The sequence below is a fragment of the Spermophilus citellus genome, assembly GCF_964194105.1.
Source record: "Spermophilus citellus genome assembly, chromosome: 15".
Taxonomy (NCBI): Eukaryota; Metazoa; Chordata; class Mammalia; order Rodentia; family Sciuridae; genus Spermophilus; species Spermophilus citellus.
This window is the reverse complement of record NC_138195.1, coordinates 38,123,414-38,148,937: the sequence shown is the minus strand read 5'-3', so window position 1 is coordinate 38,148,937 and position 25,524 is coordinate 38,123,414. Positions and strand designations below refer to the sequence as shown.

Below are 25,524 nucleotides of genomic sequence, written 5' to 3'. Positions count from 1 at the left end.
CTACATGATGCTATGAAAGTATGTTAGAGTTTTTAAAATCTCTTATGTATTTTTCAGTTAAAAAGAATATTCATTTTTATTGACTTATAATACCTAAAAAGACTTTCTAAAATCATTGTGAACTTTTTTGTAGTTCTTAGACTGTTATGGAAGCACATCCTCAGAGGCACTCTTCCTGTTTTTCTTATGTTACCTGCTTTTGAGCTTGAAAACCAGATGGTGTAGTTGTTTCTTATTATCATCACCTGTATATTAGAGCTATTAAACTCTGAAGATGACAGAACGTGACTTGAAATAGTTAATTTGTCATTTGTCTTAGAGAATTTATTGTATTTCAGATAGATAGGGGTACTAAATTATTATGTGTGTAAATATTATGAATAGTATATCATTAACATAATTATCCCTTAAATATATTTGTTTCTGCCTTTTAAAAAGATATTTTATTCTAGTAATTGGTTTTCTTCATTGTAGGTAATATTTTTCTCTATTTCAAAAATTAAATGTTTTATTAGCATGTATATGTATAAGTTAGATCAAGAAACAAGTATGTTTCATTTTCACTAATTCATTATCACTGTCAATACTCAATGCTGGGTATTTATAAATATTATAAAGAAAGAACACTAATTGAGAATTTTCAATATTAAGTATTATTACTTTATATTAATACAGCAGAACTATTTCTGTGCTCAGTGTCTAAAGACTCTATTGCAGAAGATAAATTGAGGAAATTAAAAGTGCCAAAAAAAAAAGTGAAACCAGAATTAATTTGTAGTAATAAGAAAATAAGGGACAGAAACACTTGGTTTTGCATCTGAAATGTCAAAGAAATAAAGTTCATCGGTGGCAAGCTCTGAAGTTACTTAATTCTGGGACTCCAGATCTATAAATAGTAATATCTCTGGTGATTTTGAGTTGTTCCCATTATCTGATGAATTAATACTGTTACAATGTCTTCTGGTGCTCAGTTAATGAAAGACTACATAGATATACAAGAACATAATATATTCTCTGCTTTTATACTGTAAAAAGAAGGTCCTAGTTTGTTGTTGTCATTATTGTTTGACAGAGCAGGAAGGATTGGTGGTGCTGGGGAGTTCCAGTTTTTTATTAAAATATTTTCTTTACACATTTTTTCCCTAATGTATCATAATATTTCGAAATCCTGCTAGTATAGGGGAAATAGGTGAATGTGTTAATTCTTTATAATATATCCTCAGCACTGATTTTTACCTTGCAGTAATTTATGGCATCTCAGTTGTCCATCCAGTGAATTTACTAATTTTTCTGCAGCCCTTGAAGATGCTAACTTGCCTTTTTACATCACTTTCTTTGGAATAATATCCTCTTAATATTATGCTTTCTCTCTTATATTTCTGATTTATTTTCATCTGTTTCTTTTCCTCTGGGGTGTAGTGTGTGTGTGTGTGTGTGTGTGTGTGTGTGTGTGTGTTTGAGTGTGTTTGAGACATGGGATCTCACTATGTGGCCTAGGCTGATCTTGAACTTTTGGGCTCACACAGTCTTCCTGCCCTAGTCTTCCAAGTAGCTGGATAGCACCACACTGGCTTATAAATTCTGAGGTTTCTCATGCTTTTATATTCTCTCTCTTTCTCTCTCCCTTTAAAATATTTTATGGAAATTTTTCTAATAAAATCATGTGCTTGTATAAGACAAAACATAAGCAAATACTGTCTACTTAATGTTAGGGTCCCCAAAATTCTAGTCAGGTTTTTGTGCTTCGTAGCTGCTCAGTTTAATACAGGCAAGATGTTACATTCATAGGAACTGTCCAACATCAAAGGCCATCCTTTGTGTCAGCAAAATCCATAGCAACCAGGGAGAAAGCCTTGCTCTCCACTTGTCATGACAGCCTGAGGATGCAACAGCAGGAATCTAAGCATCCCAACAGTGTCCAATGGAGTAGATTCCAAAACTTTAAGCTTTTAGTCTTCAGGTTAGCATAGAATCTCTGTGTAGGGGCACTGCCCCTAGCTGGGCTTGCAGAACTCTTCATGCTTTATTTAAGGATTACACACCAACAGACATCTTAAAACCCCATGACTGTGCACGGACCTGCCTGGGAGGATCAGGGGCCTGCAGGCAGGTTGCTACACTAAAGGTGTGCCTGGCGCCTTCCAACACTGAATGGCAGGTTCCGTGGAATGCAAGCTCTTTTCTGTGAATTCCTTTTTCATTCCCCTTATTTCATATCATTTGAACCTTATATAGTTAAGTTGAAATATTGTCTCTGCTTAGCTTTCATGCCTTTAAGCACATTATTCCCTTTCACTTGAAGAATTTCCTGTCTCCATCTATGAAATTCTGTTTATTTCTTCAAATGTTATTTTTTTATGTAGATTTTCCTAATTTTCTAGGCTAGATTTTTAATTTTTCTCCTTTGTTATTAAAATAAATAATACTTTGCATGTATTTTTATTAAATTGTGAGTTACATAAGCTTGTCATTGTTGAATGTCTATATTCACACACAAACACTTTGAACATTTTTTGAATATTAAAAATTATATTTGGGGGGCTGGGGTTGTGGCTCAGCAGTATAGCGCTCTCCTAGCATGTGTGAGGCCCTGGGTTCCATCCTCAGCACCACACTAAAATAAAGGTACTGTGTCTGAATACAACTAAAAAATAAATATTAAAAAAATATGTATTTGGTACTTGATTGGTTGTGTTGTTATTCTGTGCCTAGCATTATGGTTGACCCTGGATAGGCATTCTGTTGTTCAAACATTGCAAGCATTGTGCATGATTGCATGAAAGGAAGTTATAAGAATATTTCGGAGGAAAAACTGTATATTATTATTTCTATAACCACAACGTATAGTTTATTTGAAAAATTTACTACAGTATGTTTGCCACAATTATGAAAACAATTGGTTAAAGTCAGTTGACAGATATTGTGTGTGTGTGTGTGTGTGTGTGTGTAATTAGAATCCTAAAGATCCCTATGCAAGTATTTAAATATCTTTTTAAGTATTGGTATTCAGTGAAACATTGAAGAGAATTTATGAACTTTCCAAACATGCCTGAGGCACTGGGTTCATTCTGTAGGGGAGGGAGAGGAAGAAATCTAAACTGATTGGTGGTTTTCTTTCTCTTTAGCCATTTTTTAGTTTGTTCAGTGATCCTACCAACAATGCCTTAGTTTTCTCTTCTATAGAACATTTCCCAACACTTTGTAAATAAATTCTTCCTCTCCCTCCCGCTCCCCCTCCCCCTCATTCTTCTTCTTGTTCTTGTTGTCTCACTGGGCTTCATTTCTAAATTACCTACACTGGGCTCAAGCAGTTCACCTTCTTTAGTCTCCCAAGTAGATGGGACCAAAGGTCTGGACCACCATGCCTGACAAAACACTCAAATTTCACTGCTGCTGTCGTTGTCATTATTAGAATTGAATATTTGTGTCTTTCTCACACTCACCAAAATTCATGTGTTGAAGCCTTAACCCCCAATGCATTGGTTTCTGAAGATGCAACCTTTGGGAAAGACATGAAGATTAAATGAAGTCACAAGGGTGAGGATGGGACCCTAATGTTATCAGTGCCCTAAGAAGAAAAATTCTCACCCCCTCATTGCCCCACACCAGAAACCAACCATGCTTGCACTCTGATCTTGCACTCAGCCTCCAGAATTATGTGAAAATAAGTTTGTTGACTAAACCACCCAATCTATGGTATGTTATTACAGCCTGAGCAAACTATGACAATCATCATTATCATCAGTGATATTACATTAAATATGATATATAATTTATCTAAAAGTCATAGTAAGATATATGAGTTTATAATATAAGAAACTTAGGTAACTCAGCAGAAATATAATTATTTTTCATTAAATGTGAAGAAAATAATCAAAACGTCAGTGTCAAATGTTTTGCAGTCCTTGATACATTTTATTCACCATGTAGTTCTATTAAAAGATTAATTGGGTAAATAATTCATAGAAGTAAGCAATTCTGATATAGAAAGCAAACTTGGTCTTTTTCTTTCTTTTTTTTCTTTTTTTGCCTTTTTATAGTCATTATGTGACCCTTTTCTTATTTTACAGCCTTATCTAACTTGTAGAGTCAATGTGGAAAATCTTTTCAATTTGTTCTAATTAGTTATACATGACTAATTAGAACAAATACTGCATTTTGACACATCATTCATAAATGGAATATAACTTCTTATTCTTCATTACATGAGTTAGAATTTCACCAGTCATGTAATCATACATGCACATAGGAGAATAATGTGTGATTCATTCTATCATTTTTCCTACCCCTATACCCCCTCCCTTCTGTTCTGTTCTTCCCTAGCCACCCCATCCCCACCCCCCATTGTGAATTAGCATGCACATTTCAGATAAAATATTTGGCCTTTGGTTTTTTGGGATTGGGTTATCTTTTGTGGCTTAGCATGGTATTCTCCAGCTCCATCCATTTGCCTAAAAATGCCATAATTTCATTCTTCTTTAAGCCCAAGTTATATTCCATTGTGTATATATATATATACACCACATCTTTATCCATTCATCTGTTGAAGGGCACCTAGGTTGGTTCTATAGTTTAGCTATTGTAAATTGAGCTGCTGTAGACATTTACTGTAATATGTTGATTTGAAGTCCTTTTGGTATAAACAGAGGAGTGAGATAAATGGGTCAAATGGTGTCCCATTCCAAGTTTTCTGAGAAATCTCCATACTGCTTTCCAGAGTGGTTGCACCAATTTGCAGTCCCACCAGCAGTGTATGAGTGTGCCTTTTTCTCCACATCCTTACCAACATTTATTTTTGCTTGTATTCTTGATAATTTCCATTCTGACTTTAGTGAGATGGAATCTCAGTGTAGTTTTTAATTTCATTTTTCTAATTGCAAGAGATGTTGAACATTTTTTCATATATTTGTTGGTCGGATGTATTCCTTCTTCTGTGAAGTGTGTTTTTGGTTCCTTATCACGTTTATCTATTGGGTTATTTGTTTTTTGTTTTTTTTTTTTTTTTTTTTTTTTTTTTGGTGTTATTTTTGAGTTCTTTATATCCTGGAGATTAATGCTGTATCTGAAGTGTGTGGTAAAGATTTTCTCCCATTCTGTAGGCTCTCTTCACATTCCTGATTGTTTCCTTTGCTGTGAAGAAGCTTTTCAGTTTGAATTCATCCTATTTATTGATTTTTTATTTTACTTCTTGTGCTTTAGGAGTCTTGTTAAGGAGGTCAGTTCCTAAGCTGACATGGTGGAGGTATGGGTTCATTTTTCTTCTATTAGGCACAGGGTTTCTGCTCAAGTGCCTCAGTCCTTTATCCACTTCCAGTTGATTTTTATGCAGGGTGAGAGAGAGGGGTTTAATTTCATTTTGCTACACATGGATTTCAGTTTTCCCAGCACCATTTGTTGAAGTGGCTATCTGTTCAAAAAACAGCATATGTTTTTGGCATCTTTGTGTCTAGTATGAGATAACTATTTATGTGGTTTGTCTTTGTGTCTTATATTCTGTGTCTCAATGAAAATATTAAGGCTATTTTAAGTGTGTGGTCTTCTACCTTTAAGTCACAGGAGTCCAAATGCATCTTTCTTCAGTGTATTCATTCATTTATCACATGCCCTGTGTGTTGATTTAAGAGTGTCTGCTGCTGTGGTTTTTTAGGCCACTTGTCACATGTTGGTAGGGTTGAGGGTTTTTAGTCTTAGTGTTTGATTGTGTGACATTTATAGTATGATTCAAAGACCTCTTGTTTTATTCTGAAGTCTTAGCTTTCACCTAACAGTTAAGAATTCTAAGAGACCTGATAGATGAAGACTACTGTGTAATTGTTTGTAAAAGTCAGAACATAATGTCAAGTATAGCATTCACACTGTGTAAGCCTGCCCCTTCTCTTTATACTTTCTAGGTACTTGTAAAGATTGATGTAATTCTCTCGAGTTTACTAAAGGTTAATAAAATTTTCTGCCTAAAACTGTTTTTAGAGAAGAAAAAGATTGGCATCATTTAAATTATTCATTTATTTATACACACACACATAACACATATATAATTTTTTTTCCCTTAAACTACTAAAGAAGGCATGGTCAACTATTCAGAATGCTCAAAATCAGTATTCACTAAGAAAATGTAACTTATTTTTTAACTTGCAAACTATGGTAATTCTGTGATTTCCCCCCCCCCATTCTCTTTGGTTGTAGTTTTTAATTGACATAATTGTACATAAATTGGGGGTACAGTGTGATAATTTGATACATATATCTAGTGTATAATGATGAAATCAATACTATTGGCATTTCCATCTTCTCAAACATTGATCATTTATTTGTGTTGGGAAACCTTGAACTTCTTTCTTCTACTTTATTAAATGTACCATAAATGGATGTGGACTATAGTCACCAGATTGTGCTATAGAATTACCAACACCCATTTCTCCTATATATCAGTTACCCTGATATCCATTTCCTCACTATCGTGTTCCCATCCTCTAGAAACTATCATTCTACTTCCATTTCTACAAAATCATTTATCTTGGCTTCCACACAGGTCTTTTTTAAAAAAAAAAAAAAATCAGTTCTAGAAAAATAAAGGCATCAAGGGCTTGGGTTGTGGCCTAGTGGTAGAGCACTTAACTAAATAAAACAAAGGTCCAACAACAATTAAAAAAAAATTTAAAGGAAAGAAAAACAAGTGCATCTAATAGGTTTAATACCAAATTTATGTGATAATTATTGATTAATTTTAACTTAAAATATGTTGCATGGTAATAACATGAAATATTTTTTCAATGAGTATTTTAGATTTTTGTACAACTAGTATTTTTTAAGTAAACATGAAATAGTCACATTCTTTCCTATATTAGATTGTGATTTATAGTTCTCAAAATATTGGCAGATTTGGAATTGTAACTTAAACTAAAGTAATTCTTTAGGTATAATAATCTTATATTGATACACATACATTGAATAAAAGTCTCTTAACCAGGTAACCACTTAGAAACAATCCAGACATGGGTAAGAAAAGGAAACATTCACCATATAAGCAGTACTCAGGTTTGAAGGGTCCAAGGGTCAGGTTAATTTGGATGGACAAAATAGCAAAAACTATTGTATGACTGTTTGTTATATTTCTTTCCACATGCACATTGTTGTATGACAGCTCTTTTTTTAGTACCTGCTTTAACAGATCTACAAAACTTGAGATTTGGGGCTGGGGATGTGGCTCAAGTGGTAGCGCGCTCACCTGGCATGCGTGCGGCCCGGGTTCGATCTCAGCACCACATACCAACAAAGATGTTGTGTCTGCCGAGAACTGAAAAATAAATATTTAAAAAAATTCCCTCCCTCTCCCTCCCTCCCTCTCTCTCTCTCTCTCTCTCTCTCTCTCTCTCTCTCTCTCTCTCTCTCTCTCTCCCCCTCTCAAAAAAAAAAAACTTGAGATTTTATACATATTGACATTGGTTGTAGGATACATGTATTAAAAAAGAGAGGAATGTGACAATCTTTTTTTTTTTTTAAATTCTGATTTGGTATATATGACACCGGAATGCATTACAATTCATATCACACATATAGAGCACAATTTTTTATATCTCAGTTGTATACAGATTATATTCACACAATTCGTGTCTTCATACATGTACTTTGGATAATGATGTCCATCTCATTCCACCATCATTTCTAACCCTATGCCACCCTCCCTTCTTCTCTCACCCCTTTGCTCTATCTAGAGTTTGTCTATTCCTCCCATGTCCCCCCTCCCTACCCCACTATGAAACAGTCTGATGCTGGTTGTTTAGTGAATCATAATAGTAGCCATTATTTGTCAGGTGGTTAGTATGTGCCCAATACCGTTAAAATACTTCATGAACTAGATTTCTTTTTAAAGTCATGTTTGTTGAGATATAATTTATATATGGTACAATTTGCCCTATTTTGTTTTATAGTTATATGAATTTTGACAACACACAAAAAAAGACAGCATATATATGTGTGTGTGTGTGTGTGTGTGTGTATGGATATATAGTACTACAGTCAAGATACAGAATGTTACCTTATTCTCCTTCACTTCTTTTGTTTAAACAAATAATAATTGAGTTAATAGTGTAAGAGTCAATTTTGATTTTCCAAATTTATAACATCTTTGACTTTTTTCTTAGAGGAATATCTTTCAGTCTTTGACCATTGAGAATGGTGTTAACTGTGGGGTTTTCAAATGTGACTTTTTAAACATTGGGGTAATATCTTTTCTTCTGTTCCTAGTTAATTGTGTATTTTGTCATGAAAGAATGTTGAATTTTTCCAAATGCTTTTTCTGCATTATTAAAGAACATGTTTTTTCTTTCCTTTATTTTTTAATGTGATTTATTATGTTGATTAATTTTCATAGGTACTACTATCCTTGTACTACTACCTGCCTTTTGTATGTTTTATTAGTACAAAACCAAGTTCTGCTTATGTGTTTTGTGTGGCTACATTAGCACTTTAGAGATAGAAGTAAATAGTAAATAGATAGAGACTATATGGTTTATATAACCTAAGATATTTACTATTTATTTATTTTTGGTGTTGGGGATTGAGCCCAGGGTGTTGCATGTGGTAAGCACATGTTCTATTGCTGATCTACACCCCCAGCCCCTATTTACTTTTTAAAATGTTTTCCAACCTCTACTTCTAAAGCCATCAGTATATAGAATTCTTTATTGTATATTTAGGAGACATGGACCAATCTGTGCTGATCAATAGTTTGTAAATTGCTCTACTTAATAAACAATGGTTCATTGGTTTATCTTCTTGTTAGAAATACATAGGGGGTTTGGGTTAAAAAATTTTTTAAGAGAAATGTTAATCTAAATAATGAATTTGTTAATATCTTTTCCATCAACTTATGGAAAAGATATGGCTTGTGTTTTGAAATATTATGCTTTCTGTTGCTTATGAATTTTTTCTTTTCCATAGGTATATGTGGAATTTGATGATCTTGAATGGGATAAACGAGAGTGGGTTAAAGTTTATGAAGATTTTTCAACTTTCTTGGTGGAATACCACTTAATTTGGGCCAAAAGGAACGACCCTAGCCAGACTCAGGGATCAAAGAGCAAACAGATTCAGTGGCCTGCATTGGTAAGATCTATTCCTATTTCAGTAAGCATTTTCAATTATTTATTTTGAATGAATAAGATTTGAATATCAGTTAAGGTTTATCTGTCTGATTACAGATTAATATTACTGAAGACTCTGCAATATCTGGTAGAAATTTCAAAATGATTTGATTTGTTAAAATAACTGTTTCTCCTCGTTAGGGCTCTTTCTGCATATTTTATCCACAAATAGTTTTGTGTTACCTTTCCATTGCTGTGACAAAATACCTGATGAAAATTAACTTAAAGGAGTAAAGTTTTATTTTAGCTCATGGTTTCAAAGATTGCAGTCCATAGTCAGCTGGCTCTAAGGAGAAGAAACATCACGACAGCAGGGTATGGTGAAGGAAAGCTGCTCACTTCATGACATATCCAGTAAATAACAGGAGGGAGATAGGAAGAGGTTGGGAACAAGAAATACCCTTCCAGGAATGCCTGTAGTGACTTACTTTGTCTAATTAGGCTCTACCTCCTATAATTTCTATTGCCTCCTCATAATGCCATCAACTGTGAATGCAAGAGAGCCTCCACCTCTGAACATTGTTCCTTTGGGGACCAAGCCTTCAAAAGATGAGCCTTTGGGTAATGTTCCAGATCCAAAACATAACAAATTTATTCTATCCAATTTGGTGGAAACATAAATCAGATTAAAGGCTGCTGAGAGAAAGTTAACTGTTTTGTATGCAATGGAACAAATTAGCTGAGTGAAAGTTTATAAGTGAAAGATGGAGGATGCTAACACCTTCCATAGCACATGATTTTTCTTGGTTTGTTAATCAGTGAATCATTATAGGCAGTAGATGTTGAATGTGTAATTATGTGTTCAGGTAATAGGTAAAATTACTTCATATTAAGAAATGGTCCATTTAAGAAAATATAGTATATTTTTAATGAATTCTTCAGTAGTTTTGAAGGATTTTATGAAAGAAATATATGAAACCGATTATTCTGTTAAGAGCTGAATCTCTTTAACCTTTGTCCTCCGAATTTGGCAAAATATATAGCAGGTAATGAATGAATTACAGTATTTTCTTAATAAAATAATGTTTTTATCAATATGAAAGAAATATTTTAAATGCCACTGAAACATTTCAAATATTTGGTGTAACTAATGTGACAGGGTAGGTACTTTCTACTTTACAGTGCTGGGAATTCCACATAGGGCCTCCTGCATGCTAGGCAAATATCCTACCACCAAGCTATACCCCTACCCTGAATTTTTAAAAATGTAGTTTGCTCACATAGGACAGTTTCTATTTGTTAATAATCAAATATGTGTGAATTTTCTATCTTAGTTCACCATTTAATTGTTTTCTATGTATAGAATAGTAATTTAATATAGATAATTTTTCGACTAATTTTTTTTAAAAAAGTCTGAAGAGATACCTGATTTAAGGACTAGGGATATAGCTCCGTGATAGAGTGCTTGTGTAGCCTGTGTGAATCTCAGTTTGATTTCCAGAACTGCTGAAAACAAAAGGTAAAAGGTAATAGAAGATAATAAATAAAGGATAACAGAAGGAGGAATGGAATTAATGAATTGAATCAATGGCAGTTTTTTTTTTTAAAGAGAGAGTGAGAGACAGTGAGAGAGAGGGAGAGAGAGAGAATTTTTACTATTTATTTTTTAGTATTTGGCGGACACAACATCTTTGTATGTGGTGCTGAGGATCGAACCCCGGCCGCACGCATGCCAGGCGAGCGTGCTACCGCTTGAGCCACATCCCCAGCCCCTCAATGGCAGTTTTAAAAGAAAATTTAGTATTAAAAGATTTAAAAATGATATCCAGAAGCTATAGTTCATAGAAAACTTTGAAAAAAAAAAGAAGATAATTAATTCATAGTAAGTTTTTACAAAATATTTGTTTAATAAACGTTGTTAATAGTAAAAAAATTTAACCCTGACTAGCATGGTTTTTGATTTTCCAGAGTTTAATTCAAAATTGTTTAAAATTTCTAATTATATGTGTAAATTTTATATATAAAGTCTCAAGTAGGAAGTAATAATATATATAATACAAAAATGTATAGCTCAATATTATGGTTAATGAATAAAAAAAACTTTAAAAAAAATTTCACCCATTCCTAGAGGGAATTAGAAGTGAGGTAAAGCCGGGTGTGGTGGTACATGCTGAATCCCAGTGGCTTGGGAAGCTGAGGCAGGAGGATCACAAGTTCAAAGCCAGCTTCAGCAAAAATGAGGTGCTAAGCAACTCAGTGAGACCCTGCCTCTAAATAAAATACAAAAAAAATTATGGCTGAGGATGTGACTCACTAGTCGAGTGCCCCGAGTTCAACCCCACCATACACCACCACCACCCAATAGAGTGAGGTAAAATTTTGTCTTATATTAATAAATTACTGATTTTATAGGTTTCTACTAGGAAATATTTTTAAATAATTTTTCCATAACTTTAGGACATTTTTTTATTTAAATTTTTTAACTTCAACACTAAGACTACTTAAACAATTACCCAATTTTTAAAAAACTCAGCTTACTCTTATGCAAGAAGTGTATGCTTGAAAATTACTGAGTTGGTTTGAAGTAGAAAATCATTGTAATTCCATCACCAAGAGACATGCATTTTAATTCTTTGATAATATATTGCTTTTACTTCTTTTTTTACTTCTACCATAGAATTAAAACAAGTGTGGTAAAGTATATTAAACATAAAATTTGCCATATTAACCATTTTTAAGTGTATAGTTCAGTGGCAACATTCTTGTTGTCCAGTCATCACAGCCGTTATTCACAGAACTTTTTCCATCATGTAAAACCGAAATTCTACTCATTAATAAGCAGTTTTCCACCAACCTTTGGCCGTGTATACTACCATTCTACTCTTTGTCTCTATGAATTTAGCTACGCTAAGTACTTTATAAGCAGAATTATATAGCATTGTCCTTTACTGACATATTTCACTTAGAATAGTAGTATCTTCAAGGTTCATCCATTTTGTAGCATGTGTCAGAATTGACTTCTTTTCTAAGGCAGAATACTATTCCATTGTATGTTTATACCACATTTTTAAAATCTGTAGACAGATACTTGGGGTACTTCTACTTCTTGGCTATTGTAAATAATATAGTCTTAATATTTATTCCTTATCATATGTGTGATTTGCAAATATTTTTTCTCATTTTGCTAGTTGCCTTTTAATTCTGTTGATAGTGTCTTTTGATGGACAAAAGTTTTTAATTTTGTGAACATAAATGCTTGTGAATATACCCAGAAATGGAATTGCTGAGTCATATGGTAATTCTCTAATTATTTGAAGCTATACCATTTTACATTCCTATCAGCAGTGTACAAGGTTTTTTAATACTTATTTTCTGGTCCCTCCCTGCTCTGTTGGCATTAGCCATCTTAGTGGCTGGGAAATAGTATCTCGTTGTAGTTTTGATTTACATTTCTCTAATGAATGTGATACTGAGCATCTTTTCCTGTGCCTATTGGCCATTGTATATCTTCTTTGGAATACTGTTTATATTTCAGTCATATGCCCATTTTTGAATTGGCAAAATTCGAATGTTGTTTTGTTGTTGTTGTTGTTGTTGTTGTTGAGTTTAAAGGGTTCTTTGTATATTCCTAATTCCTTACCATAAGTGATGAGGTCCATGTTCTTTTTGTTGTTCTTGTTGCCCATATCCTTGTCATTGTAAAGACAACAACAGATCAGACAATTGCTAACTCCAATTTCATGAAGATTTTCCTTATATTTTCTTCCCAAAGTATTATAGTTGTCAGCTACATGTTTGGGTGTTATATTTGAGATCGTTTTCATATGTGATATAAAGATCCAAGTTTTTTTTTAACATGTGGATATTCATTTTTACCAGTTCCATTTGTTGAAAAGACTGCCCTTGCCTCTATTGAATAGTCTTAGCACTCTAGTAAAAAATCATTTGTTTATATTATATGGTTTATTTCTGGGCTCTGGGCTCTGTTGCATTGGTCTGTGTGATTGTTCTTGTGCCAGTACCACACTGTTTTTACTACTGTTGTTTTGTAGTATGGTGTGTTTTTCCTCCAAAATTTGTTTCTTTCAGGTTTGTTTTCCCTCTCTAGTGTTCCTTGAGATTCCATATGAACTTTTAGAGTGATTTTTCTATTTCTCCAGAAAATGTCTTTAAATTTTGATAGGAATTACATTGAACCTATAAATGATTTGGAGTAGTAGACATCTTATCAACATTAAGTCTTGTAATACTTGAAAATGGGATGTCTTTTATTTGTGTTTTCTTCTATTTGATTCTTCAGTGTTTTGTAGTTTTCAATGTATAAGTCTTTCACCTCTGATTAATTCCACATAATTTATTTTTTCAATGCTATTTTAAGTAAAATTTTTGTTCATTTCATTTTTTGAATGGTTCGAGATTAGCATATGGAAATGAAACTGATTTTTGTGTGTGGCATTCATATCTTGTTTCTTAGTTACCATCAGAGTCACTGGTAAAAGAATAAGATTCTCTAAGATCAGGAAAAAGATAGAGATGCTTTCTTTTGCCATAATATAATGTTGGAAGTCCTACTCAGAAAATGAGACAGGAAGGAAAAAGACATAAAGACATTAACATTGGAAAAGAAGTGAAATTATGTTTGTAGATTCTGTGATCTTCTATGTAGATTCCACAAGAAGTCTTGTTAGAACTAATAAATGAATTTGGCAAAGTAATAGGACACAAAATATCTGCTTTCTTTTAAGCATAGTTTTAAGTTGAGACCATATTAAAATAGTAGAATCTACTTTGTTTTACCTCAGTGTTTCATTTTGTATGATTCTCCTCATGAGTACATAACTCAAGGCAATTTTTAATGGCTGCATAATATTTAATCTTGTAATGACCCTTTTTCCTAATGTTTGGCATTGTAGTTGTTTCCAGTTTGCAAGGGATTATATTTAACTGTGATAAATGCCACTGTATGTAAATCTTTGTCTATATCTCATTATTCATAAAATCTAGATTCATAGTAGTAGAATTAATGGTTAAAAGAGTATGAACTCGAAAACCACAAAAATCTTAAGAATCTTACCACTGATTGTTGACGATTTATACTGACTGCCATTGCCCCCCGAGTCAGTGGAGGCATTACACCATACCCTTGCAAGCATTAGTAATTTTCAGGTCATCTTGTTTTAAAACCCAAACAAACGTAAGAGTAGGAGCAATTATACATCTCAAGGATTTAACATTGAATGTTATCTTTTCTTTTTCTGCTAATTGGATATTTTAAAATACTATTTTATTGTTTTAATTTGCATTCCTTTTATAAGATGAATTTTGTCATGTTTATTAGAAACTTGTATTTTTGTGATTATTTTTAGTACTTATTAGGGTTTTGTGTTTCTTATATTTGTTATAAGTTTTCTTTAAATTATTACCAATTTTATAACCCTTTCATCATGTTTTGTAGTTTGCTCAGCTAATTGTTGGATAGCAAGTCCTTTTAAATTGTAAGTTTATTTGTAAAATAAGTCTGTAATGGAATATCTTCATTAATTCAGATAGGATGTGACTGCCTTCCTTCCTGCCTTTCTGTTGCCTGCCTGCCTGTCTGCCTTCCCCTCCTTCCCTTTCTTTATTCCTCCCTCCCTCCCTCCCCTTCTTCCTTTCAAAACATTGTAAAACTTAACAGAGTGAACAAGTGAAATGGGAATGTTTGTAACACTTAGGAGAATAATCAGTTAAATTTCATAAGAATTTTGCAGATTTATCTTTTTATAGTACATATGACTGAGACTCTATTGTTTCCCTTTCTGTTCACTAAAATAAGGTTTCTTTAGGATGTCTATAAATAGTAGTTATGAAATTCAGATTTTTAAAATTTTTGTAGCACAGTGAAATGCCATATCTACAAATTAAAGAAATTTGAGGGAACTATCCATGAAGTGGCAACAGGATGAAAGAGTAGAAACTACTACTTTGTCTTTAATTTTCTACAGATTTAATGTTTCTAATTTTGTACACATGATACTACTTGCTTTATGTTTTTTTGTACTTCAACGTATGTTTGTATTTATTATCCTCTTTCTAGTTTCACTCCTCGTGTGGTACCTGTTAAATATTACATATTGGTTATGTTATCTTGTCTACCTCTTATTCCTGGAAATGAGTGGAAACTGGCAGTGTACCTGCTAGTTTTTAAAAAAATTATGACAGGAAAAAAAATGCTGTTTTCTCATTAGTTTATTTTTAAAATTTAAAAGTAATTACATCTTCAACAAAGTACAGATAGTATAATACTCAGATTACTTCTCTGGAATTGTCTCTTTGTCTAAGATATTAGTAGCCAGACATTTATTGGAGCACCACATAAAACAAACTGAAGTGCTCACTTTTTTTGCTTCGTCCTGTATGGTCAGGGTACCACCTGAGGTCATTCTAACAATGTAGGCTGAGGTAACTTACATTTCTGTGTAAGTTACTTAATATATTGTTGTTAAAGTAAAATACTTGTGAAAGCACACTTATCTGCACCAGAGAAAGAGAAAGTGTTGGCAATCATAATTGAAATCAACGAATTACCTACCTAACTGGGTTAGGGCCCTGGCTCCATCTCCTTTAGGAAAACCTTCTGTGGGGAGTGGGGCTTTGACCCTAACCCAGCTGGGCTGTAATACTACTGCATTTTCTAAGGGGCAAAGTTTTCTCCTACTTTTCTGCTGGCCCAGCCTTCCAGATCACCCCAACCAGAATTAATCTCACCAATCTGTACTCCTGTAGAACTTGTTTGTACCTGTTTTAACAACCAGCACATTCTGCTTTGTATTTTATCTAATTGTTTGCATGTCTGTCTTCCTCTACTAGATTGTAAGTTCTTTGAGGACAGGAATCATGTCTTACTCATCTTTGTATGGTTTCTAGCAATGTAGCACCAGTGCCTCACTATCTTATTGAATACATACTTAATTTAAAATGATTGACTGCAACCTAGCTAGTGAAAAAGAACTCCACTGAGAGTTATAGTAGGTTTCCTGGCTATTAATTTAAGCTAAAATCAAAGAACAGGAAAATAGAATCAGCCAGTTTTGGTAAAACAGTGAATTACCATTTTTAAACATGGCAATATAGACAAAAATAAATACTAAAAAGCTTATAATGCCCTCATTCTAATAAAGTACGAATTTGATTTTTAAATTGTCCAAGTAGGGAAGTGTAGAATTACCCAACTTAGTTACTTTAAAGATATGAAAGGAAGAAGCTGACCAAATAAGTCAACTAAATTTCCTAATTCCTGATAATTTGCCTGAATTTCTGAGGTAAGTTTTAGGAAACTCAGTTTCTTCCTGGTACAGATTTTCCTTCTGTAATTCTGATTTGAACAGGAATTTTTTTTTAAGAGAGAGAGAGAGAATTTTTTTAATATCTATTTTTCAGTTCTCGGCAGACACAACATCTTTGTTGGTATGTGGTGCTGAGGATCGAACCCGGGCCACACGCATGCCGGGCGAGCGCACTACCGCTTGAGCCACATCCCCAGCCCCTGAACAGGAATTTTGATCAGGAATTTTGATTATAATTATGTAAACCTTCATTAATTTATTTCTTTTAGGTTTTTTTCCTACTAACAATGCCTTTTGGTTACTATCTGTTCTGAAAGAAACTCTCTCAAACGTTTGAAAAGAATTCATTACCCTTAAGAACCAAATTGCCCTAATATTGGCTATTATGTTGACCAAATGGATTTAGTTCATGGCCTTAACCACATTTTACTAAGATGTGAAGACATGCCATATTCCAAATTACAAATGAACTTTGAAGTAAATTCATTTTAACAGCTTTTATATATCAATATCTGAGTTTCCAGAATTAGAATTATTATTATATAGGTATTTTCTAAATACTTGGGTAAAAAATGAAATTGAAATGGCAGTGTGACACATTCAGGATTATTACTTCTTTTAAAGGTAAAACTTTAAGATATCAGATTATGTATAATAAAGTATTAACTTTTCTAATGCTAAAATCTAGGGCTGGCAAATATTGTAATGGATGAGTATATGTATTCATTTATTGTGGATTACAAAATGACAATTTTTTGGAAAGTATGTTGTAAGAATCGCAAAGAAGTTCATACTCTTTGATTTATTAATTCTACTCTTAGGAAATTATCCTTAAAAACAATTTTTAAAAAGTAGAAAGTATATTCAGTTCAACTAATGTTTGTCAGACACTTTATATGAAACAGACTGTGTAAGAGCTACAGATACAAAAACGAAAGGCATTAAGTTAACATGCAGAAAGATGTTCATTGTAACATTACTAAAGCAGATAAAAAGGAAACAACTTGAATGTCCAGTATTTCCTGAATGTTGTTAAATTAATTTGGAAGGATATTATGCAGCTTTAAAAATGCATTTATGGTTATATTAGATAAATATAAGCAACATAAATCTTGATTATGTTAGTGTCTGAATTTTATATATTTGGATAGTAAATATGAAATATGTATAAAGTAAGAAAAATAATTGTTTTAATAATGGTGAAATTTTACCTGACGAAATTTATCTTTAAAAATAAATAAATTAAATAAATAAATAAATATTTCCCAGCAAATTGGTAATTTTAATGTAAAAATTATATCAGTAATGTTTCTTTTGGAAGTAGTTTTCTTCAAATGAGTTAATTTAGTAGATAGACTTGTTAAGGTTCTGGTAATATATTTTGATAGTTTCTTTTTGTGTTTTGTTAATACAGTATTTTATATGTGTCTTTAATATAATACACAGATTTAAAAATTTCATAATAAAATTGACAATTTAAGTTTTAACAGTAAAATATCAATAGTGAAGATTAAAGTTTGCTTTTAAGTATTACAGTTATTTGGTTGCTCATCAATTCACATGGCTTCATATGACTTTAGAGATATAGTTTATAGATTCAGAATAGTCAAAGTTGAGAAAGAGAATCTTATTAGGCATCTAAGGAAGGCAGTGTAATATTAAAGAGCATAAAACTTCATGTCAGACTTCTTGTTTCAAATCCTGACTCTGCCATTTACTGTTACTATCTGGGTGATATTAAGTTGTTTATTGTCTATATGTCTCATTGTGTTCAAAATAGTATCTATCACACAAGAATTGTGAACATTAAGCAAAAAAAATGTATGAATAAAAATTTTTGTACTCAATGAATTTTGCCAAATTTATACTTTGAGGGAAATTTTCTCAAGAATACCCTCACTTTTGACAACAGTTTTAAGTTTAAGGGGTTCCTAAAACCACTCCAAGGTTTAATAATTTACTAGGACTCTCAGAATTTACTGAAAGCTGTGCCTAACAGTTTATTACAGAGAGACTATAGAAATTAAAATCAGCCTGGGGAAGAGTTGCATAAGCTACAAACCTAGGAGACATCCAGATAACATGATCATACTCTCCCTTTAGAGTCCCTATACCTCCTCCTAGCCATAATTTTGTGAATATTGCCATTTAGAGAAAATCAGCCCATGATGTCCACAGTTTTTATTGTGGCTCCATCTACATGGGTTAGCTTTAGTTTTCCAGAAGTCAGATTAAAACTTTAGTTTTCACTTCCACTGGAGGTTAGAACTGATACTGAGAGGCCCAAAACCACAATGTTAAGTTGTTCAGTGGACAAAACCCCCAGACAAATAATTTATCAAACTGTACATTCCATAAGCCTGGAGATCAGTTTTCTGTTTGTATTTGTCTGGATATTTACATTTACTACAGAATTTATGAGATAGTCACAGCAATAGTAACTTTGGATATAGTCATCTCACAATATTCTTGGGGAATTGGTTTCAGGACTCCAGACAATACCAAAATCTGTGGATGCTCAGCTTCTTTGTATAAAATGGCATTATATTTACATGTAATCTACACCATGCTCCAGTGTACTTTAAATAATCTCTAGATTACTTATAATATTTAATATAATATAAATGCTGCATGAATATTTGCTTTACTATTATTTAGGGAATAATGACAAGAAAAAAGAGTTTATAGGTATTCAGTACAAAGGAAGTATTTTTCCTTACGTTTTTTTTTCAATTTGTATTTGATTGATTCCACAATGCAGAACTCATGGGTGTGTGGTGGTGCATACCCTGTAATCCCAGTGACTTTGGAGGCCAAGACAGGATCTTAAGTTCAGGGCAGCCTTAGCAACTTAGTTAGATCCTCAGCTACGTAGTGGGACCCTGTCTCAAAATTAGAAGGGTTAGAGATGTGGCTTAGTAGTAAAAGTGCCCTTGGGTTCAATCCCCAGTACTAAAACAAAAAACAAAACTCACGGATACTGAGGGCTGACTCTAGGCCTAACTTTTGGAGGAATCAGTGTATAGTAGGGATAAATTTAAGGTGGCAGCTAATCTGATTTATATAGCCATTCCATACATTTTGAGTATCTTGGACTAATTTGCTGATTTTTACCCCTTGGTTTACCACTGTTTGTATTTCGTGATACACTTGTTTAGAACTGTTCAGATAGAAATTAGTTGATGATTAGCTAAATCTTCCTTAAGCCATTCATTGTCTATCAGTTTTATCTCCTGAAGAGATTCTCACTACATCTCCTAATGTATTTGATTATCAATGTCAGTATTCTCATAAGGCTTACTTACATAAGTTAATTGGGTCTTACCAACAATTTTAGTGCTGTGCCATATTGTCATATGGTCATGGTATAATTCAATTTTATTACAGAAGAAATCAGTAAAAATTGCAGAGGAATTTGCTGTGTCATCTTAACAGAATTGACCCTTGTTCATATGTTAGTTATTATTATGGACAAGTATAGTTACACTTGCCCCTTATTCAGTAACTTCCTAGATTCCAGGTTAATTCTTGAGAACAAAGCCAATTACCCTGTCTCCATTTACAGGCTTATACTAAGACTGTTTTCCATTATGTGCTGTCATAAAGCAGATTCTAGACAGGAACAGTGGCAAACACTTGTAATCCCAGTTACTCAGAAGGCTGAAGCAGGAGGATCCCAAGTTTAAGGTCAGTCGTAACTTAGTGTTAATAAGTGTCTACTTAATAAGACACTAAGCAACTTTGCAAATCCTGACCCCCCCCCCAAAAAAAAAAAAAAAGGGAGGGAAAGAGGGATAGAGGACGAAAGAACAACTGGGGATGTAGCTTAGTGGTAGACTGCCTCTGGGTTCAGTCGCCAGTACCAGAAATACTACTTTAAAGGGTCTACTTGATTGTAAATATGATGTATTCTCTTGTTACCACATTCTTGCATACTATCTTCCCATTAAAATGTTTCTCCCATCATTGCCCAGGATAGTATACATATTTCAGATTTTTTCAGTATTTTATGTCTTTTGATCATAGAGGCAGTATCAGGTAGTGTCTGATGGTAAACAAATTATGTTTCAAAGGAAAATTTTCTAGTAAAGAATCTTAGTGGTCATTGCTAAATGGTGATTATGAGTTCTATACAGGGCTGTCACGTAAGGAATTTGTCTAGCTTCTATTCTGAATTGTTTGAAAGTAACTTCTATAGACTTTGCCATTTTTTCATCATTTCCCATTTAGCGTGTCCAGTCAATAGTGTCTGAAAGAAAGATTAATATGCCTTTTGTTTTATTACACAGGGGAAATATTTCCCAGTCAGACATAATAAACATCTCCATAATTCTTTTAGGTAAAGGAGATGCAAGTACTTTTTCCAGGCATTCTTTTATCCAAACTTTTACGTAAGTTGTGTAAACTCTTATGTTCTTGTGTCCTTCTAATTTTAACTATAGCCACTGTTAGGACTTTGCCAATATGTTTGTAACTTTTGTGCTTGGGTTTCCTTGACAAGGAGTCCCAGAGACATCTCTACCTCTGTATTTTGTTCACTTGCATGCATTTGACATTGGATTCCCAACTGGGGCCTGGCAAGGACCTAGGCCAACATCTGCTTAGGCAGGTTGAGCTAAAGTATCTTTGAGTCGCTTTTACCTTTCAGTTTTAAAAATTTTCTTGAGATAGGGTGAATAAGCAGATTTGTTTAGGGTCCTTTAATATAGGGCAACCATCAGAACCTTCTATAGGCCTTCTCACCCTCTGAGGAGTATATCAGTATGACCTTTGTTTTGACTCCATCAATGTCCACTTTATTCATCCTATTTTTAAATAATTGTTTAAAGATTTCCACACACCCAGGTGGAACAAATCTCTTGACTTTCTCCTTTTTGTTTTTCCCCTCTGTTTTCTCGAGGGTCTTTAAGAAAATTTGACACATCAGAATTTCTGGCAGGACACAGCAGGATTAAATGAAAACCCTTTTACTAAGTGGTTTGACTTCCTCTTGAGTTCCATTTCTTTCATTCTTCAATTAGAATGTTGTTAGCCAGTGTATGCTAGTGGATAGTCTTCTCAGGAAAACTGAAGGTCCCAGAGAATAAGAATGATAAATGCTAGTTTAAGGATCCTCCAACAAAATTGTCATAATCTCTGTTGATTCATTCTGCAATGATATCAAGTCAGTCCCACTCAAAAAACATTTTCTATAGCCTTTTAGTTCCTTTCACTTAAATATGAATGCCAAGTCAGTGATCTGTACAGTCATTTCAGTTCTGATTATATTTTAGAAGGTATATAATAAATATTGTATACTAAACTATTAAGATTTCAATTAACTTTTTGCCTGAATGAAGATGAGAGTTTTGGGTTTAAAAATCTATTCATTAGAGGTATAATGTCTGAAACTATTAGCTATTAGGTGAAGAATGAATGAATGAATACAAGACATTTTAATTATGAGTTGAAAGAAATTTCTTCTTTTTAATTTTAACCTCCTTTTTCAAGTGAATAGTTTTAATATGCCAGTGTTTTCTAAAGTCTTATGAAAAAAGAAAAAACCAGTATTCCAAACATCTTTTAAATTCTATTCTGAAGTACCTTTTAAAAAAATAGATGGGGGCTGGGGATGTGGCTCAAGTGGTAGCGCGATCACCTGGCATGCGTGCAGCCCGGGTTCGATCCTCAGCACCACATACAAACAAAGATGTTGTGTCCTCTGAGAACTAAAAAAATAAATAAATATTTAAAAAAATACAGATTCTCAGGTCTTGGCTGAGTATGGGAATCTGTATTAAAAAACAACAACAACAAAAGATGGACTCAGAAGGTAGAGGCAGGAGGATCCTGAGTTTAAAGCCAGCCTCAGCTGGGGATGTGTCACAATGGTTGAGTACCCCTGAGTTCAATCTCTGGTACCAGAAAAAAAAAGTAGATTGAGAGGGAGAAGGGTTTAGGTCAGTGATAAAATACTTGCCTAGCATGAGGACCTATATTCCAATAAATAGATAGTAGATTTAAATTTCTTTTACTCCGTAATTTTGAATTTTGATTTCTATGTTTGTTATTTTTTGTTGTGTGAATCAAATTGAGGATTAGGATATGCTTACTGAAGTGTCGTAAACTTATGATGTCATAAATAAAACTGGAAATAAGCCAACAAGTAAATTATTTATGAAACCTGAGACATTGCTACTTTATTGGTTTTCATTTTAATTATTTGATGTGTGCTCAGTTTTAGGTATATAAGTATCGGGATTTATTTCTGAAGACAGTAAAAGAACTTGTTTAATAATAAAATCAGAAAATTCAGTTACTTAAAGCTAAGTACATAAAAATATTTTATTAAAAACAATTCATTTTGATGATTAAGCTCATCAAAAGCAATTAAAAATATTTAATAGAGCTCGGAGGGTGGCTACTGAGCACACAGGTACATACGTGTAATCCCAGTAATGAGGGAGGCTGAGGCAAGAAGATTATAAATAGTTTAAAGCCAGCCTCAGCAATTTAGAGACCCTGTCTTGTCTCTGAGTGAATGAATGAATGGAATGAGTGAATGAATGAATGAATGCCCTGGGTTCAATCCCTGGTACCAAAACAACAACAATAACAAAAATTAATAGAAACTATAGTGGATGTGGATGTGCGTGCTGGTGTAGGCTAAAACCTAAGTCCTTGAACATGCTGGGCAAATAAAACTTCATACCCAAGTCTCTATTTCTTTTTCATTTTTTATCTTGCTTTTATTAGTATTTTACTGTGTTTTATTTATTTGTATTATTTTATTGTGTATGCTACTGAATGAATAGTGGGTTACAGAAGACATCAAAGAGGAGATTAAAAAATTCTTAGAGGTAAATGAGAACATAGACACAACATATCAAAATCTCTAGGACACTATGAAAGCAGTGTTAAGGGGAAAATTCATTGCATGGAGTTCATTCCTTAAAAGAAGAAAAAGTCAACAAATAAATGACCTCCCATTACATCTCAGCCCTAGAGAAAGAAGAACAAATCAGCAGCAAAAGCAGTAGAAGGCAAGAAATAATTAAAATTACAGCTGAAATCGAAACAAAAGAAACAAGAAAAAATTGACAAAACAAAAAGTTGGTACTGTTTCAAAGCACACTTTTCATTGGTATTTAACATTTCAAAAAAATGATTTATGTTAATTTTTAAAGATATTACATTAAATAAATAATATCAATAATGTATTAATAGTTAATTTTTGAAGGCTTACCAAATTCCAAGTATTTTTCTTAGTGGTTTATATCATCCCTTTGAAGTAGATAACTATATCCCTATTTTTCAGATGAGTAAACTGAGGCATAAGTCAGAAACAAAGTTTAAATAATTGTAAGTAGTATGAGGTTAAAAGTGAAAATCTTTTTTCACTCGCTACTATGTATGTATATCCCTTAATTAATAGTTTTGTTATATATCCTTATAGACTTTCCCTTCCTTTCTCTGTTCTGTTTTTCCTCCTCCATTCTTGGAAAATATATAAATATTTACAGAAACTGTGTGTGTGTGTGTGTGTGTATACAAACACTGAGTTACATCCTCAGCCTAGAAATCTTTTAATCTCGAGAGTTTATATGCATCTATTGCTTTGTGAATTAAATGTGGTGTAGACACCTTAGATAATAGAAATGAAATGCATATGTATCAACAATGAAAAATATCTGTCCAAACCATTGTGATTATGTTTTAAACTGGGTACTCCCAAAGATGAGTGTGCCATAACTTTGAGGTTTCCTTAGGGATTTCAAGGAATATACAAATGCTTTCCTGGGTCTATTTTCCCATTCTTCATGAAGGCTCTGGTGATAAACTATATCAAAGTAATTCACTTTGAATGAAAAAAGAGGTCTAACTTTTGCAATGAAGAAATCATTACAGATTCGGAAATATTTTAATCATATAAGTATCTCTGTCTCCCATTTTTCAATGAGTAAGGATGCCAGAAAATATCTACTATTCTGACAGGTGTTATCTTTGCAGCAAAATTTGTCTTGTACTTTACAATAAATGAAGTGTAGTAGTATGCATGTAGTGGTGGTATATATGGATGTGCAGTAAATTTTTTGCAGTCACTTTTGTTACTGCACACACAATGGACACACACACACAGTTTCTATAAATATTTATATATTTACCTAGAACGGAGGAGGGAAAACAACAGAGGAAAGAAGTGAAAGTCTATAAGAATGTATACTTCTGTGTGGATTATGTAATTATACTACTGTTTTATTAGTTCTTCATGTAAAATAAATAATATTTAAGCTTATTTCCTTCTCATTGAAATAAAAGTCGTCCTCATTTAAATGTAACTCATTGGAAGAATATAAATAATTTTTAGAGCACAGGATGAATTTTATTTTAGAAAAGTAGTGATACATGTAGCTTAGATTTCAGCTAGATTACAGTTTTAATTGTGGAGTCCAAAATCAGCTGCACTTGCCTGCCTCCAAACCTGGTACCCATCTCATTCTTGCATTTATCTAAAATCTAATTTAAATTATCGTATTATCTAAAATATTATCCTCTCTGTGACCTGATAAGAACTACTTAGAGAAGGAAAAGTCTGTTTTGGACTTATGGCTTCAGAGACTCTGTCCCTGGTCAGCCAACTCCATTGCTTTGGGCTCAGATGAAGTAGAACAATCATGACAGAAAAGCATGGCAGAGGACATCTTCTCAGCTCATTGCAACCAGTAAATGCAGTGACCTAAAAGTTTTTAAATAAATATAAATTGAATACTAAAGCAGTGGGAATTTTTAAAAAATACTCTGAATAATAATGGTAAAAGAAACAATGTATTAAAGATAATATTACAGTTATATTGAAGTGTTTTTAAAACTATAAAAAGTGGAATATAGAAGTGTATATAAAACTGAGTTAATATGATCATCTGAGTTTTAGTTATAAAGGATTAACGTAATATTTAATATAGAGAGACTATAGAAATTAAAATACAAAAAAAATGGTTAAAATTAAGAATAAAATGGAAGATTCAGCCAGTTAGGCACAGATAATAAATTTAGAAGATAATAAATTTAGAAGCTTAGGGGCTGGGGATGTGGCTCAAGCGGTAGTGCGCTCGCCTGGCATGCGTGCGGCCCAGGTT

At 33.0% G+C, this 25,524-nt stretch overlaps 1 protein-coding gene across 5 annotated transcripts in view; it reads left to right on the top strand.

The window, feature by feature from the left end:
- The window catches only part of JMJD1C (jumonji domain containing 1C), a 284,460-nt gene that overhangs the window by 100,741 nt on the left and 158,195 nt on the right, over positions 1–25,524 (top strand). For all 5 annotated transcript variants that reach the window (XM_081267689.1, XM_081267688.1, XM_081267686.1 and 2 more), the window contains one exon: positions 8,941–9,105. Coding sequence is in view for 4 of the 5 variants with exons in the window: in XM_081267688.1 (XP_081123814.1) it covers positions 8,941–9,105 (165 nt within the window). In the remaining variant the exon portion in view is untranslated. The remainder of the gene's footprint in view (positions 1–8,940; positions 9,106–25,524) is intronic.